We start from the raw sequence: 16,691 nt of genomic DNA on the forward strand, positions 1-16,691 counted from the left end.
GTATATATATATATATATACTATAAATGTATTAGTTTTTAGTAGGTTCTGAGTTTGGAATTTAAAGCAGCTGAAACAAAAACCAGTCTTTTATGGAAAATTACTCCCTGAATCATGTTATATGTTTGCCCTTTGTTATTCTAAATCTTTAATCTTTGGAAGCTCTGAAATGTGTCTCCCTATGTTAATTATGCTATACTTATACAATGGTATACTTTTCAGTTATGGAAAATGAGTTGTTTGTATACAGTTAGGTGATCAGTAAATATTTCACTGAGTATAAAATGCCATTGCTTTTACATGTCACTGAGAAAGAAAACAATCTAGTTAAACTGTGTCATACCATTGATTGTAAGATACAGCCCTAACGCAAAGGTGTTTTTTAAAAAGTACTTCATAGAATCAATGAAAGACAATACAAAAATGCGTGTGTCTACCTTTTTGAAGTTCTTTGTTAGTATAGACTGGAAACAAATCTGGAATATACGTCTGTCTGTGTTATTCATCATAATTTTCCTACAGTGTTTTGCACATAGTAGACACATAATAGATGTTAATGAATTTTTAGGTTATGCATTTCTAGAATGGTGTGTTTGTATTACAGCCAGCATATATATTACATTTACAGTCAGAAAAAAATTACATTGAACATAAATTTATATTGATGCTTGTATCAGTAGGTAGAAGTAACTTGTTTCTTCAGGGCAGATTTGGCAATCTACCACATTATAATTGTAATATAATTTTCTAATTATCCCCATGTATCGTTTTATAGTTGTCCTTAAATACCATCCCAAAACATGAAGTAGCATCTTGCACTGCTTTGCTTATATGATGTTCACAAATCTGCTTGTGTAGTATATACTGCTATATATGAACTGCTGGGTTTATATCTCAGTCCCACTACCTTTACATATTTAACTTGGAGGAATTTTCAATTTCCTTATTTGTGAAATAGGAATAATGGTATCTACCACATAAAGTGTGAGAATTAATAAAATTATACTTAGTACTGGTAAGCAGTCAGTACATTTAGCCATTATTTTGATGGTGTTTCCCTTAAAGCTAGCTTCTTATTATCCAATTCCTGAACATTTTGAAGTTTAGGAAAGGAAAACACAGGTTGTATATGTTTGGGACTGATGACAGAAAGGTTTGATTTTTTTTGTTTGGTTTTGGTGTCAGTAGTAAACAAGCAAAATATCTATGCATCCAGCCATTTTCATTTTTTTCCCCAAGGTGTTTATGACCTTATCTCTGTTTTCTGTTTCAGGTAGAGACTTCACAGCTTTTGATAAGCAACCATTAATGCTAAGTAAGTGGTTGGTTGTCTATTCTTTATTAGTTATCCAAGTCTAACCCAGTCTTATTCTGCCAACAAAAATTTGAGTAGGATTGAAAGTCATTTTATCCCCTTTGCCTTTTAATCCACCATAGATCAGTACTATATGTAATATTGGTACTCTGTAATGTGGAAATGTGTTCAGGACTACTTTACCAAACATAATTTATTTACAAAAGTAAATGGTTAACCTTTCTCTTCTTAATTAACACCGAAGTGTTAATGAAGTTCAAGTATTGACGATCCCATTCTCATAGACCATAGCAAAGGACTTGTACCTAGTTTTGTCTGTTAGGAGATTATGTGTTTATTTGTTGCCTGTCTCGCTGTAGGAAGTAGTTCATCCTCACTGATGTGATCTTTTGACATTATCGTTTACTTCTGAACCTATTGCTTTTGTTTTTTCCCTTCCTAACATTGTTTTACCTTTCTGATAAATGTACCTTATAACACTTAGATATAGTGTACATTTTCAAAGTATGTGCAGTGATATCTTGATATGTCGCAGGCTCAGGATATCAGAAAACTCCTCAGGAACGGGTTGAACAAACCACAAGAATAAGGACTAGGATGCAAAGTAAGTTGATAAATCTGTACCTGTTATTGAAGTATTTTTAAATCTCTGTTATCGAAGTAATTTTAAGTTTATTTGCTGTTTTCTTGATTATTTAACAGATAAAGCTGTTTGATTCTTCAGATAAGCATTTGAGTTGTTTGTGATCTCATTAATAAAGGACTTTTAGGATTGCTAGTGTAGTTATTTCTATTTGTTTGGACTGGTAAAAAATGTAGATAGTAGTGTGAGAAAACCAGTGGATGATACGTCTGTACTTGTTAAGTTGTCAGTTCTATCCAGCAGTTGTACAGTCTGCACATGAAAATGAAATTCTGATCTTTTGACAATACCTGTTTTTTTTCTATATTTAACAATTGTTTGTGTGAAAGTCGTTCAGTAGTGTGCGACTCTTTGCGACCCCATGGACTCTAGAGGCCATGGAATTCTCCAGGCCAAAATACTGAAGTGGGTAGCTGTTCCCTTCTCCAGGGGATCTTCCCAACCCAGAGATCGAACCCAGGTCTCCAGCATTGTAGGTGGATTCTTTGCCAGCTGAGCCACCAGGGAAGGTAAACAGTTGTTTACCATTATGTAAATAAACACTTAGACCAGCTTTGCATACCTATTATTTTAAGTTATAAATGCTGAAATCTTCAAATTGTATTTTCATGTTTAGGTTTAGGATAGAGTAGATGTCATAGAGTTTAAGAAATATTTAAGAAATAAATAGGTGCTGTAAAACTTTGAATTCAGTGTTTATCGTAATATCTATAGCAATGTGTCCATGTTAAACTTTGTATTAAAAAAAATCCATGCCATGCCTTAGACTAAATTGATGTAGTATATTCTCTGTTTGCATTTCTGCTTTGTCTTAAGTTTGTACATTTGCTGTGGTTTAAACAGTTATATCCTGATTGATGGCCATCCACCGTATATATAGGACTTCCAGAATTAAATAGAAATTATGTAGCAGAAGTTTGCACATCAAGGTGCAGATAACATTTTTTAGATTTTTGACTGCACAAGGACTTCAAGATAAGAACAATAAACAGGAAGAATTTTCAAAGTAGAAGACTGCAGTGGTTTCCAGACAGCCATATAGATTTCTCTTCAACCTAAGATCATTTGAAAACACTTTTCCTTAGGTTTCCAAGTTTCATTATCTCATTGTCTTAACTCTGTACTTCTGCTTCTTTGAGAAAAAAAAATACTCATTTTTAGATTTAGCTGAACTTGGATTCCAGATTGTTATTATTCTTTGTTAGCCCTGGCTTCCTGGGTAGATAGGTTCCAGTTCAGGTTTCTGCCTGCATCCAAACCTTTTGGGAAAGACAGAGCCACTGTCTTTACTTTTGGTGTTTCCCAGGTGATAAAATAGTGAGAGTAAGGAAGACTGTCCATGGAAAGTCAGGCCTCTAAGTCTATCCTTCATCAGTATACATGTTTTGGAACCTGCCTCTGAAAGTGGTATAGAGAAAAGAGGAGAGCTTGGAATTAGAGCTATTGGGTTGTGGTCCCAGATGTTCTCTTTGCTAATTTAGTGATCTCGGTAAAGTCACTTAACTGTTGTCAACTTCAATTTTCTTAACTTAAAAGTTGGGACAGTAGTACCTATAACTAGGTTATTCTAATGACCTAGATATGTGAACACATTTTTTAAGTCTCAGTGTATTAGTTGCTCAGTCATGTCCAACTCTTTTTGATCCCGTGGACTCTATAGCCTGCCAGGCTCCTCTGTCCATGGGATTTTCCCGGCAAGAATACTGGAGTGTGTTGCTATTCCCTTCTCCAAGGGATCTTCCCAACCCAGGTTTCCTGCATTGTAGGTGGATTCTTTTACTGTTTGGGCCACCAGGGAAGCCCAGGTCTCAATGTAGCACATGAAAAGTGAAAGTCACTCTGTCTGACTCTCTGCAACCCTGTGAACTATATAGTCGAAGGAATTCTCCAGGCCAGTATACTGGAGTGGGAAGGCTTTCAGAGGATTTTCCCAACCCAGGAATTGAACCCAGGTCTCCCAAATTGCAGGCATATTCTTTACCAGCTGAGCCACAAGGGAAGCCCCATGTATCATTAATACTTATCTATTTTTAACTGTATATGTGTAATAATCAGTAGTAATAGCTATGAAATATTCATGCCCTCTGCTCTTGACCTTATAGAGTGATTGATTATTACCTACTCTTCATACTAAAAAAAACCTCTGAGCTTTATATTTTTAAAAAGATGTTTTTAAAATAAATTTTAACTACTGTCTCTAAAAATATTTTTAATAAGAAAGATAGAGTTTACCTTTTAGACAGTGTGCTGCCTCAACAGTATATGCCCTGCTAAGTTTGTGTTCTTTGAATTCTATAAATAAATATTTCATATAATATATAGTATGTTATAGTAGCTGTTATAGTAAATTTTCATACAGTATATAGTAGCTATTCCATATCTTTAAAATCATCATAGAAGGGCATGTAAAAACATTTTTATGTGTTGTCACATTGGATCTTTGCAACCATGGATTCAAGATAAACATGTTGATGGATTTTCTTCCTTTTAAGAATATTTTATTGAAGTATAGTTGATTTACAACATTGTGTTAATTTCTGCTATATAGCACAGTGATCCAGTTTTTTATATATATATATATGTATATTCTTTATCATATTCTTTTCCATTATGGTTTATCACAGGGTATTAAATAAACTTCCTGTGCTACACACAGGGACCTTGTTTATCCAGCCTATACATAATAGCTTGCATCTGCCAATCCCAGACTCCAATCCATTCCTCCCCAACCCTCACCCTCTCGGCAGGTCAGCCTGTTCTCTATGTCTGTCTATGTCTGTGAGTCTGTTTCTGTTTTGTAGATATGTTCCTTTTGTGTGTGTTGTATTTTAGATTCCACATATGTGATATCATATGGCATTTGTCTTTCTCTAACTTACTTCACTTAGTTTGGTAGTCTCTGGGTCCATCCAGTGCAAATGGCACTATTTAATTCTTCTTTATGGCTAATATTCCATTATGTATGTATGTATATATATGTATATATATATGCGCCACATCTTTATCAATTCATCTGTAACTGACATACATTTAATGTGTACAACTTATGCATTTAATGTATACAACTTGAGTTTGAACATAAGTATACATCTGTGAAACCATCACCATAATCTATGCCATAACATATGTATCACCTCCAAGTTTTTCCCACCCTCTTTACTTATTGTTATGTGTGTGAGATAAGAACATTTAACATAAGATCTACCCTCTTAGCAAGTTTTTAATATATAGGACAATAAATACAGGTACTATATAGTAGATGTCTAGGATTTATTCATCTTATTTAACTGAAACTGTGTACTCTTTGACTAGTATCTCTTGATATCCCCGTGTCGCAGGCCCTTAAAACTAACTCTTCTATGAATTTGACTATTTTAGATTCCTCACATAAATGACATCATGAAGTATTTGCACATCTGTATATGGCTTATTTCTTTTCCATGGGGATGGTCTTGATCCCAGTTTGCTATACAATGTCATGAACCTCCATCCTTAGTTCATCAGGCACTCTGTCTATCAGATCTAGTCCCTTAAATCTATTTCTCACTTCCACTGTATAATCATAAGGGATTTGATTTAGGTCATACCTGAATGGTCTAGTGGTTTTCCCCACTTTCTTCAATTTAAGTCTGAATTTGGTAATAAGGAGTTCATGATCTGAGCCACAGTCAGCTACCTGTCTTGTTTTTGCTGACTGTATAGAGCTTTTCCATCTTTGGCTGCAAAGAATATAATCAATCTGATTTCGGTGTTGACCATCTGGTGATGTCCATGTGTAGAGTCTTCTCTTGTGTTGTTGAAGAGGGTGTTTGCTATGACCAGTGTGTTCTCTTGGCAAAACTCTATTAGCCTTTGCTCTGTTTCATTCCGTATTCCAAGGCCAAATGTGCCTGTTACTCCAGGTGTTTCTTGACTTCCTACTTTTGCATTCCGGTCCCCTATAATGAAAAGGACATCTTTTTTGGGTGTTAGTTCTAAAAGGTCTTGGAGGTCTTCATAAAACTGTTCAGCTTCTTCAGCATTACTGGTTGGGGCATAGACTTGGATGGATTACTGTGATATTGAATGGTTTACCTTGGGAATGAACAGAGATCATTCTGTTGTTTTTGAGATTGCATCCAAGTACTGCATTTCGGACTCTTGTTGACCATGATGGCTACTCCATTTCTTCTAAGGGATTCCTGCCCACAGTAGTAGATATAATGGTCATCTGAGTTAAATTCACCCATTCCAGTCCATTTTAGTTTGCTGATTCCTAGAATGTCAACATTCACTCTTGCCATCTCATGTTTGACCACTTCCAATTTGCCTTTATTCATGGACCTAACATTCCAGGTTCCTATGCAATATTGCTCTTTACAGCATTGGACCTTGCTTCTATCACCAGTCACATCCACAACTGAGTATTGTTTTTGCTTTGGCTCCATCCCTTAATTCTTTCTGGATAATAATGCTTTCCATGTTGTCAAAAGTGGCAAATTTTCCTTCTTTTTAAAAGATGAATAATAATTCCATTTTGTGTGTATATCACATTTTATCCATTAATTTGTCAATGGACATTTAGTTTGCTTACATGTTTTGGCTATTGTGAATATTACTGCAGTTAACATGAGTGTGCGTATATCTCTCCAAGATCGGAATTTCAATTCTTTTGGATATATATCCAAAAGTGGGATTGCCAGATCATATGGTTGTCCATTTTTATCTTTTGAGGAACCTCCATAATTCTTTTCCTAGAGATTGTACCAGTTTATATTCCCACCAACAGTGTACACGGGATTCTGTTTTCTCCACATCTCCTCCACATAGCTTGTACTTTTGTTTTGATAATAGCTACACAATACATTTGATAATGTGAGGTGATGTTGTGATTTTAGTCACATAAGTCACTGTGCTTTTTTAAGTTCGATGTAATCCCATGGTCTATTTTTACTTTTGTGCTTTTGGTGTCATAACCAAGAAATCATTGCCAACGCCAACTTCAAGAAGGTTTTGCCCCATGTTTCTTCTGGGAGTTGTATTATTTCAGTTCTTAGTTTCAGTCTTTAGTCTATTTTGAGTTGATTTTGGGGTGTGGTATATGATATGGATCCAGTTTCATTCTTTTATATGTGGAGATCCAATTTCCCCAACACCATTTCTTGAAGAGACTGTCTTTTCTTCATTGCATATTCTTGACACCCTTATTGAGGATCAGTTGAACACATCTTAGGTTTATTTCTGACTCTGTTCTCTTCCATTGGTCTCTTACGCCTGTTTTTATGGCAGTACCATAATGTTGTGATTACTCTAGCTTTGTGATATATTTTGAAATCAGGAAGTGTGGTGCCTCCAGTTTTGTTCTTATTTCAAAGTATTTTTGGCTATTTGGGATCTTCTGTGGTTCCATATGAATTTTAGGATTGTTTTCCTTTTCTATAAAAAAGAAATGCCATTGGGATTTTTATAGGGATTGTACTGAATCTGTAGCTTGCTTTTGGTAGTGTGGACATTTTAAGAATATTCTCTAATCCATTACCATGGGATGTCTTTTCCATTTACTTATATCTGCTTTAATTTCTTTCATCAGTGTTTTAGAAGTTTCAGTTATAATTCTTTTGCCTCCTTGATTAGTCTTATTCCTAAATATTTTCTTCTTTTTGTAGCTGATGTAAATGGGAGTTCTGTTTGGGTTAACTTGATTTTCTTCATTCTATTTCTGTGAGTTATAAATGTTACATATGTTTCATAATAACTAATTTAGCTATTCTCCGTTATTAATATCATCATCTATGTCACAGATTTTTTTGTATATTATCTCATTTGATCTTTGCAGTCATGGAGTAAAGTATTTAAGATAAATATTATCTAGTGGAATTTAATTTTAATTTTGGTGACCTAACTTTGAAGCTTCTAAATGATGACATTTCCTAGACTAAACTAGTAATTGCAAAGCAATTATTAAGTTTAGAGTTAAGGTTGATGTCATTTTGTTTCATTTGAGGTTTTTTGTCATATGACCAGACATAAGGCTATTTCTATTAAAAACAACAGCATAAATTGTATTCCTCCAGTTTAGTCCAGTGTTTCTCCAATGAAAAATGTTGGTAAATACAAGAAAGATCACTTATACACATGAAAGCTATAAAGTTCCAGGCAAGTGATGGATGACAGTATTGGTAACGTAGATCATACAAATGAATAACTCAGCCTCTTCGCCTTCTGCACGCTGTCTTTCCATTTCCTTTTTCTTAGATGTTAAAATCTGTCACCATGCCAAAAAAGATGGAGGGGAAAAGGAAAGAGCTGGATAGTTTTTTATTTGTTTTCTAAAGTAATGATGGATATAGAGATTTGATGGAGTTGTGAGAAAATTATTTTTGATATCTATTGTTTAACTAGCCACAAAGCTAAAACAGAATTACTTGTCTATCAACAGAAATGGTGAAAAGTTTTTTAGTGTAATTTCAAAAATATGACTGATATTTGTAATGGTCAGAAGCACCAGAGGCAGTATTGAGTCAGTTTTAGGTGGAAAATAAGAAGATTTAAGATTGAGTTTTACCTTAAAAATCCCTTATCCAAATAGCTCAGTAATCCATAATCCATATTTTGTCCTTCTTTCCCTCTTCACAGCATCATCACCAGGCAAGCGTTCAATATATGGCAGTTTTTCAGATGGTATAATATGTTTCCTTTTATTATAGTTGTACTTATTTTCTTTGTCCTTGTACCTTTGTCCTGGAAATTTTACCACTCCAAATTAAATAATTTGGATCAAATTCAAGGCTTTCTCACAAAACTAATGTATTGAGTATGCTTTGTACTAGACTCTTACATGCCATGAATAATTATGAAAAAAATGGGTCTTGTGTCTCAAACAGCTGTCAGTCTATTAGACACCTGAATCTTCTGCTTTTTCTTCTGTTTCTGGCTGATCTCTCCCATATTTTCTCTTGGTGAAATTTTCTTTTTTCTATTGGAAATGCTGAAATTATGAAACATAAATTGATAATCTTTATTACTCCTATCATTAGATGACAGTGTTCAGAAATCAGAGCTTGGAAACCAATCTCCATCAACCTCCAACCAACGTAAGTTTGTCTATTCATCTTTATTAAATGAGTCTCAGTCTCAATACCACTTTCCACTAGGAAAGTTAATAAGTATCCCTTAATAAGTATCCCTAGAGACCTTTGAGAAAAAAAAAAGGTTATACCTGTCCATAATTACCTAGAGATTAAAGCTGAAAAAAAATTTTTTTAATGTTTGTCAATTATTTTTAAATAATTTTGTGTTTTCTGTAATCTCTAATGCCTGGTTTAATAAAATGAGCTGGAATTTCATTCTGCTTCTGTATTCAGCCTGTTACAATATATTGCTTTGGTTGAGGTATCTGCAAAAATTTAGCTTTGTATGGATATATAATGTTTTAATAGTCTTTAGACAGTTGTGAATATTCTCTTTTGATATTCTCCCAAACTCAGATAACATTAGTTTCTAAATGTTATTTGAAATATGAAATCTGAAGCCATATTAATGAATTTTTTGTATTCTGTTACATTTTACATTCTGTTAAAATCCATTGGTCTTTCTTGTACTTTGAATATCATGCACTGGTCATTTGGAAAAGGTTGGTTCACTAAGTTATATAGATCTTCCAAATGCTGACATGTTTTGTTTTTTTTTTTTCAAATGCTGACATGTTTTTAATACGATATAAAAAGATCACATTTGTTAAGATCACCACTAGTCTCAAGACAAAGAAGTCTTAAGTATTGGGAGCTATTAAATTCATGATGGCAGATATCCTGCAACTCTAATTTTCACTTGAAACCTTGAATTTTATCACTGGGAACAAAGATTGTCAGTTTCCTTGAAAGCAAGAGGCTCACATTGTTCCTTTTCAAGAAAACATCTCCCAAATACGAAGTGTGACCAGCCATAGTTTTATCACTTGTCCTTTCCAGTAAAAATTCTTTGAAAAAAAGCACTAGTTCAGCTCACAACTCAGTTGTACAAAGTACTTTATATATACTTCCCATTTCTTCACATAGAATGTTATACTCAAGGATTGAGTTTTAATAAGGTAAATAGCTTTAAATGCTTCATGAAGGATGTTCTTAGATGAAATTGATAACCTTGAATACATGCCTGTGAAGAATACAAAGACATTCCTAGTATAGTTTGGTGCCACTGCCCTGTGATTCATCTAAAGCAGCAGTTGTTTTTCTTACCACGTCTTTTTACACCATTGGTGCAAATATCAATATGGCGGGGAAAAGGTGAATAAGATCTTAGTGTTAGGAGAACAGCTTTAACCTCAAAGATCCCCTTGAGGAGATCTTGAGATAGCCTACCAGCCGTACTTTGAGATCTGTTGGTCTACAGGGTCCATAAACAGAAAGTAAAAATATTATTGCTGTCATATTTAAAAGGTTAAATGATACGGTATATGAGAAAATGCTTTATAAACTGCAGCTGCAAAGCACTAGGTAAATATAAACTGATATCATTGCCAATAATAATTAGGAGTGAGTTACAAACGAAATTTTGCCAATATTAACAACTGCATGCCACGAAAGATAGGCATCAGTGCAATTATATGGAAGATTTCATTTATAATGCATCCTTTTGTTTATCCCTTTTTATACTTAAACATTTCACCTTGGAGAATAATCCATGTTAGTTTCTAAATTTAAAACTATTTTGTAAAGTGTCTTCTATTGTTTACCTCCCAAATATTAGCAGTAGTAATGATAGCTCTGCTTTATAAATTATATTCTTTCCGATTTGCATATGCCATTTCATATACTTAAATTCTCCTTTTCCTCTGAGACTTCCTATCATTTTGATATTGAAGAGACATATGCATACTCATACATAAGTAACTACATAACTTAAAATACATGTGTTAAATTATTTCTTTAAGAAAGTAAATTATCAGCTCCCTTCTTTAAATTCCTCCCTCTCTTAGCTAATGTTTGTAAACATTAATGTGGGCTTTAAAAGTCACTTGCTCTTGAATCTAAGAAAATAATATTTGTGTGTGTCATTTTTTTTTCCTGAGCAGAAATGACTGGGCAACCCAGAAGTGCATCTTCTGTCAAGACAAAGTGGTATTGGCCCCTTGTTGTGATAGCCGCTCTTCTCATTGGGAGTTTTTGGTACACTCATCCTCCTGAAGCAGAAACCACTGCTGTTCAAGAGTTCCAGAACCAGATGAAACAGCTGATGAATAAGTACCAAGGTCAAGATGAGAAGCTGTGGAAAAGGAGCCAAACATTACTGGAAAAACATCTCAATGGTTCCCAACCTCGGCCTCAGCCTGCGATTTTGCTGCTCACTGCCGCCCGAGATGCTGAAGAAGCACTCAGGTGTCTGAGCGAACAGATCGCTGATGCCTACTCCTCCTTCCGTAGTGTTCCTGCCATCCGGATTGATGGGGCCGGCAAAGCTGCTCGAGACAGTGATACTGTCAAAGAAGAAGTAGATCAGGAACTGAGCACTGGGTTCAGAAATGGCCAGAAAGCAGCTGTGGTCCACCGCTTTGAGTCACTGCCTGCAGACTCTACTTTGATCTTCTACAAGTATTGTGACCACGAAAGTGCAGCCTTCAAAGATGTAGCCTTAGTCCTGACTGTCTTATTGGAGGAGGAGACACTTGGAACCAATCTGGGCCTCAAGGAAATTGAAGAAAAAGTGAGAGATTTCCTCAAAGTCAAGTTCACCAACTCTGACACACCCAGCTCCTACAAGCATATGGACCCAGACAAACTGAGTGGGCTCTGGAGCCGTATTTCTCACTTAGTCCTCCCTGTACAACCTGAAAATGACCTGAAAAGGGGCATCTGCTTTTAAAGGAAGACGGAAGAGAAAGTTATGTCTCAAGTGCTGAGAATTTTTTCAAACTTTCTAACCAGACAGCACTCAGCTCTTTTTGAAAGACCTGGTTTCTTTTTAAAGGAGGTTAGGTTCTTAGGTAAACATGGAACATCTGTATTGTTTATTCAGCCTAATTATGTTACCTGAGAGACTCATTTCCCACTGAGATCTGTTAATGATATCTACAGACTATAAATTATATACCGTCCTATAGAGGATCTACTTAAATTCTGGAGTGAATCATTATTCCTGTGGTATGACCAGTGGGAGGGATTTGGCTCCTTCCTATAAATCCTCCCTAATGTTTTAACTTGGTTTTTTTTTTCACAGAGTTTGTTATTAGTAAGATAGCTCCCTGAGTGCAACTATGGGCTTTCCTGTTTTGTTCTCTTTTTTCATCATTTAGATGTGAATTCCTTAGTCAGCTTCTCCTTATAGGAACAAAAATAATGAAGGGCCATCTGAGTGTTTGTTTGGGTGTTTCTTTCTTTTTTTCTTTAATTTTGGAGGACAGGGAAAAGGAGACCAGGGAAAAGTTGTGGAATGGAGAAGGAAAGGGGAGGAAAAGTCTTCAAGATGAAATATTAAAATAAGTCACTGGGGGAATTCCTTGATGGTCTCGTGGGTGGGACTCCATATTCTCACTGCCAAGGGCCTGGGTTCCATCCTTGGTTGGGGAGCTAAGGTTCTGCAAGCCACCCCATGCACACTCAGAAATTAAAAAAAAAAAGTCACTGTCACCTGGGGTTCATCAAACATAGCTATATGAACTCCATTCTCAGTGAATTCTGTTGGGACTTTTATTTTCCTTGAAGAAATTTTTACTCTTTCCAAGGATTCTGAAGCATGTATATGATGAGGTTTAGTATATTTGCTCACTTGGCGCTTAAGAACAGGCAAATTCAGGCAGTTTATTTTGTTCATATCCTGAAAATTTTGTTAAGAAAGATAATGTCAGAAATTGGTAAACTGCTTTGTCAACGACCTCTCCTCAGTGACTGAAGAGGGCTTTGATTTTCTGCATGTCCATTTGTTGCAGTCTACGTCCTTTAATGACACTCTTGTAACAAGTATAAAGATTTGCTCTGCACGTGATAAATTCTGTTGAGTGCCTCAAGCCAAAAAGAAAGTGAAGTTTACTATATATGAAGGATGTTAAGATGTACTGCTGTACATAACTGTACCATAGTATTTCAGTTTTAACTTTGCGTCTCTTAACAGCTTTCTCATCTGTCAACAGCTTTGGTTTTCTTAGAATCTTAAAATTCTGGATCAGCTTTATTTTTTTATTGTCTACAAACCTTTAAATGGCAATATTGCTTTTAGAATACTAAAGCTTGTCAGTGGCTTCTTCATTTACCTTTTGAGGATCCCATAACTGATGGTAGAATATGGTCTTATTTCTTCCCACTAGGACTACCAGTATTCGTAAGTTTATACTCCTTATTATAATCTGTTCCTGACACTGTCAGAAGTCAGATATTCTTGATTTATAGAGGATTCTAAAACAAAAATTTTTGAAAAGGCTTATTTTATACATATATGTATTATATGGAGAAACAGATGTTTTTATTAACTGTTTCATTGACCAAAATTTTAAAATAATATTACTTATATCAGGAAAAATAATTGTAGCAGCTAATCTGTAAATGACTTTAAAAGCTATTTTAGTAATTTAAATAAATTTACTTTTTTGGTTTGTACTCTGTGTTGTAAGTTTAATGACTCGTATACCTTTTAAAAAATTCCTAGGGTTTTCTTTACACTTGAACACTTTTAGTGAGTTCTGCTTGGAGAAATAAAGGGCAAAGAGAAAACTGGAGCTCCTCACAAGTACGTTGGTAGAAAATACAATCACTGTGGTTTTCTGTTTCATCTGGGGATTTTGACCTATCACGAAAGTTGAATTGAAGTATTCCTCACTTGGTAAAAATCTACACATGTTTCTCAATTTTTCCATTCTCACCTGCCTAAGGAACCTTTTTAGGGTTTTTTTTTTTTCCCCTAATCATCTACCCCCATGAAATTTTAATACTTCATACAGACTGTGAATCATATACATATTTTTATGCTTTATATACATGAAGGGTAAGATTTTGTTGCCCTCACTAAAAATGTGTGCTCAAGAACATCCATATTTTAGATCATTGATGCCTGAAACATTGTTTTGTTCATGTTACCATAATACTTTTGAAGGGGAAATTGTAATAAATCATTGGCTTGAAAATAGGAACTTGAGCCTCTAGAAATTAGGCCATTGTGACTTTGGGTGACTACATGGGCCCAGGGAAAACCACAGTGCAATGCTGACCTTACAGATTTCTGTAAACATAATTTCCTTCCCGTCTTTTAATAACTTTCATATATTAATTGTTAAAAAGTTTTCTTAATCTCTAATCCTCAAAAACTGGAAGTAAACCTGATTTTCATTCTATGAAGAGAATTTAGAAACTTAGAGTCTCTAAGAAATTATAATTTGTAACTTAGAATTTGCATAGTTAATACCTAAACTGAAGCTGTAAAGCCAAATTTACCTCTGATCTTAGATCATCAGAAAGTGGACTTGATGTTCACAGTATGAAGAAGCATTTCTCATTGACTGCAAAAAAAAATAGTGGACTTTTCTACATTGTCCTTATCCAGGCCACAGAGTAAAATCTTACGAAGATTTTTACTGACCTTAACAACCTGGGATGAAAGTGTAAGTCCTGAGTTTGGGAAACCAAACTGAGAAGTCTTCCATTGTTTGCCATTGACTTGGAAAAAGAGGAAACTCCTGCTTTATGCCTGTCTTTGGCCTAGATTCAGAGAAGTCCTGTTGGGCTTTCAGGTTCTTTTGGATGGTAGGGGAAATATAACCCATCGTCTGAGGATAAACAGGAGAAAGCTTTGGCAATTTGCAAATTGTAGTTTTTTTGCATACTCTTGGACTTCCGAAATATTCATATATCTTGCCTTCTCTCTCGTCTCTGCTAATTATGCTCTGCTAATTCTTACTTGTTCTGAAGCCTTTATATTTTAGGCAGAAATTCGCTGAAACCTTAAGTCCCTACTATGGAATACTGGTGCAGGTGCCTCTTTATGCTCTTGTTCACCCTGTATTACTCCTGACACCACATTTAGCGCATTCCCACTACCATATTTGTTGTCTAGTTGCTCAGTCATATCTGACTGCGATTCCAAGGACTGCAGCACGCCAGACTTCCCTGTCCTTCACCATCTCCTTGAGTTTGCTCAAATTCATGTACATTGAGTCGGCAATGGCATCCAACCATCTCGACCTCTGTCGTCCCCTTCTCCTGCCTTCAGTCTTTCCCGCATCAAGACCTTTTCCAATGAGTTGGCTCTTCGCCAACTGGAATCAGGTAGCCAAAATCTTGGAGCTTCAGCTTCAGCATCAGCCCTTCCAATGAATATTCAGGACTGATTTCCTTTAGGATTGATTGGTTTGATCTTGCAGTCCAAGGGACTTGCAAGAGTCTTCTCCAAAACCACAGTTCAAAAGCACCAATTCTTCAGTGCTCAACTTTCTTTATGGTCCAACTCTCACATCCATACATGACTACTGGAAAAACCATAGCTTTGACTATACAGACCTTTGTCAGCAAATTAGTGTCTCTGCTTTTTAATATGCTGTCTAGGTTTATCATAGCTTTTCTTCCAAGGAGCAAGTATCCTTTAATTTCATGACTGCAGTCTCCAACAGCAGTGATTTTGGAGCCCAGGAAAATAAAGCCTGTCATTATTTCCATTGTTTCCTCATCTATTTGCTATGAAGTAATGATACCTGATGCCATGATCTTAGTTTTTTGAATGTTGAGTTTTAAGCCAGTTTTTTCACAATCCTCCTTCACCTTCATCAAGAGGCTCTTTAGTTCCTCTTCACTTTCTGCCAGTAGGGTGGTGTCATCTATATATCTAAGGTTATTGATATTTCTCCCAGAAATCTTGATTCCAGCTTGTGCTTCATCCAGCCTACCATTTTGCATTATGTACTCTGCATATTGGAGAAAACTCTTGAGAGTCCCTTGGACTGCAAGGAGATCCAACCAGTCCATTGTAAAGGAGATCAGTCCTGGGTGTTCTTTGGAAGGAATGATGCTAAAGCTGAAACTCCAGTACTTTGGCCACCTCATGTGAAGAGTTGACTCATTGGAAAAGACTCTGATGCTGGGAGGGATTGGGGGCAGAAGGAGAAGGGGATGACACAGGATGAGATGGTTGGATGGCATCACTGACTCGATGGACATGAGTTTGAGTGAACTCAGGGAGTTGGTGATGGACAGGGAGGCCTGGCGTGCTGCAATTGATGGGGTTGCAAAGAGTCGGACACGACTGAGCGACTGAGCTGACTGACTGACTCTGCATATATAAATTAAATAATCAGGGTGACAATATACAGCCTTGACATACTCCTTTCCCAGTTTGGAACCAGTCAGTTCCATGCCTGGTTCTAACTGTTGCTTCTTGACCTGCATATAGGTTTCTAAGGAGGCAGGTAAGGTGGTTTGGTATTCCTATCTCTTAAGAATTTTCCAGTTTGTTGTGATCCACAGTCAAAGGCTTTACCATAGTCAATGAAGCAGAAGTGGATGTTTTTATACCTCTTTTTAAAAAAATTGTATTTGCAATGAAATTAGATTTATAATATTGTGTTAATTTCTGCTATACAGTAAAGTGATTCAGTTAGGTATGTATATAGTCTTTTTCATGTTATTTTTATTATGGTATATTATAGGATATTAAATATAGTTCCCTGTAGTTATACAGTAGGACCTTGTTGTTTATCCATCCTATATATAATGTTTTTATGTGCTAATCTAAAACTCCCAGTCCTTCCCTTCCATACCATTCCTCCCCCACTGGCTGC

The 16,691-nt window shown here is 35.6% G+C and overlaps 1 protein-coding gene across 4 annotated transcripts in view; it reads left to right on the forward strand.

The window, feature by feature from the left end:
- The window catches only part of TOR1AIP1 (torsin 1A interacting protein 1), a 44,914-nt gene extending 31,390 nt beyond the window's left edge, over positions 1-13,524 (forward strand). For 2 of the 4 annotated variants that reach the window (XM_069544909.1, XM_069544910.1), the window contains 5 exons: positions 1,273-1,314; positions 1,850-1,918; positions 8,573-8,617; positions 8,974-9,030; positions 11,010-13,524. In XM_069544909.1, coding sequence (XP_069401010.1) covers positions 1,273-1,314; positions 1,850-1,918; positions 8,573-8,617; positions 8,974-9,030; positions 11,010-11,797 — 1,001 coding nt within the window. In that variant the 3' untranslated portion in view covers positions 11,798-13,524. The remainder of the gene's footprint in view (positions 1-1,272; positions 1,315-1,849; positions 1,919-8,572; positions 8,618-8,973; positions 9,031-11,009) is intronic. The other 2 variants (XM_069544912.1, XM_069544913.1) reach the window with 1 other exon arrangement.
- Positions 13,525-16,691: the final 3,167 nt, after the last annotated feature.

This window comes from Ovis canadensis, chromosome 12, assembly GCF_042477335.2.
Source record: "Ovis canadensis isolate MfBH-ARS-UI-01 breed Bighorn chromosome 12, ARS-UI_OviCan_v2, whole genome shotgun sequence".
Classification (NCBI taxonomy): domain Eukaryota; kingdom Metazoa; phylum Chordata; class Mammalia; order Artiodactyla; family Bovidae; genus Ovis; species Ovis canadensis.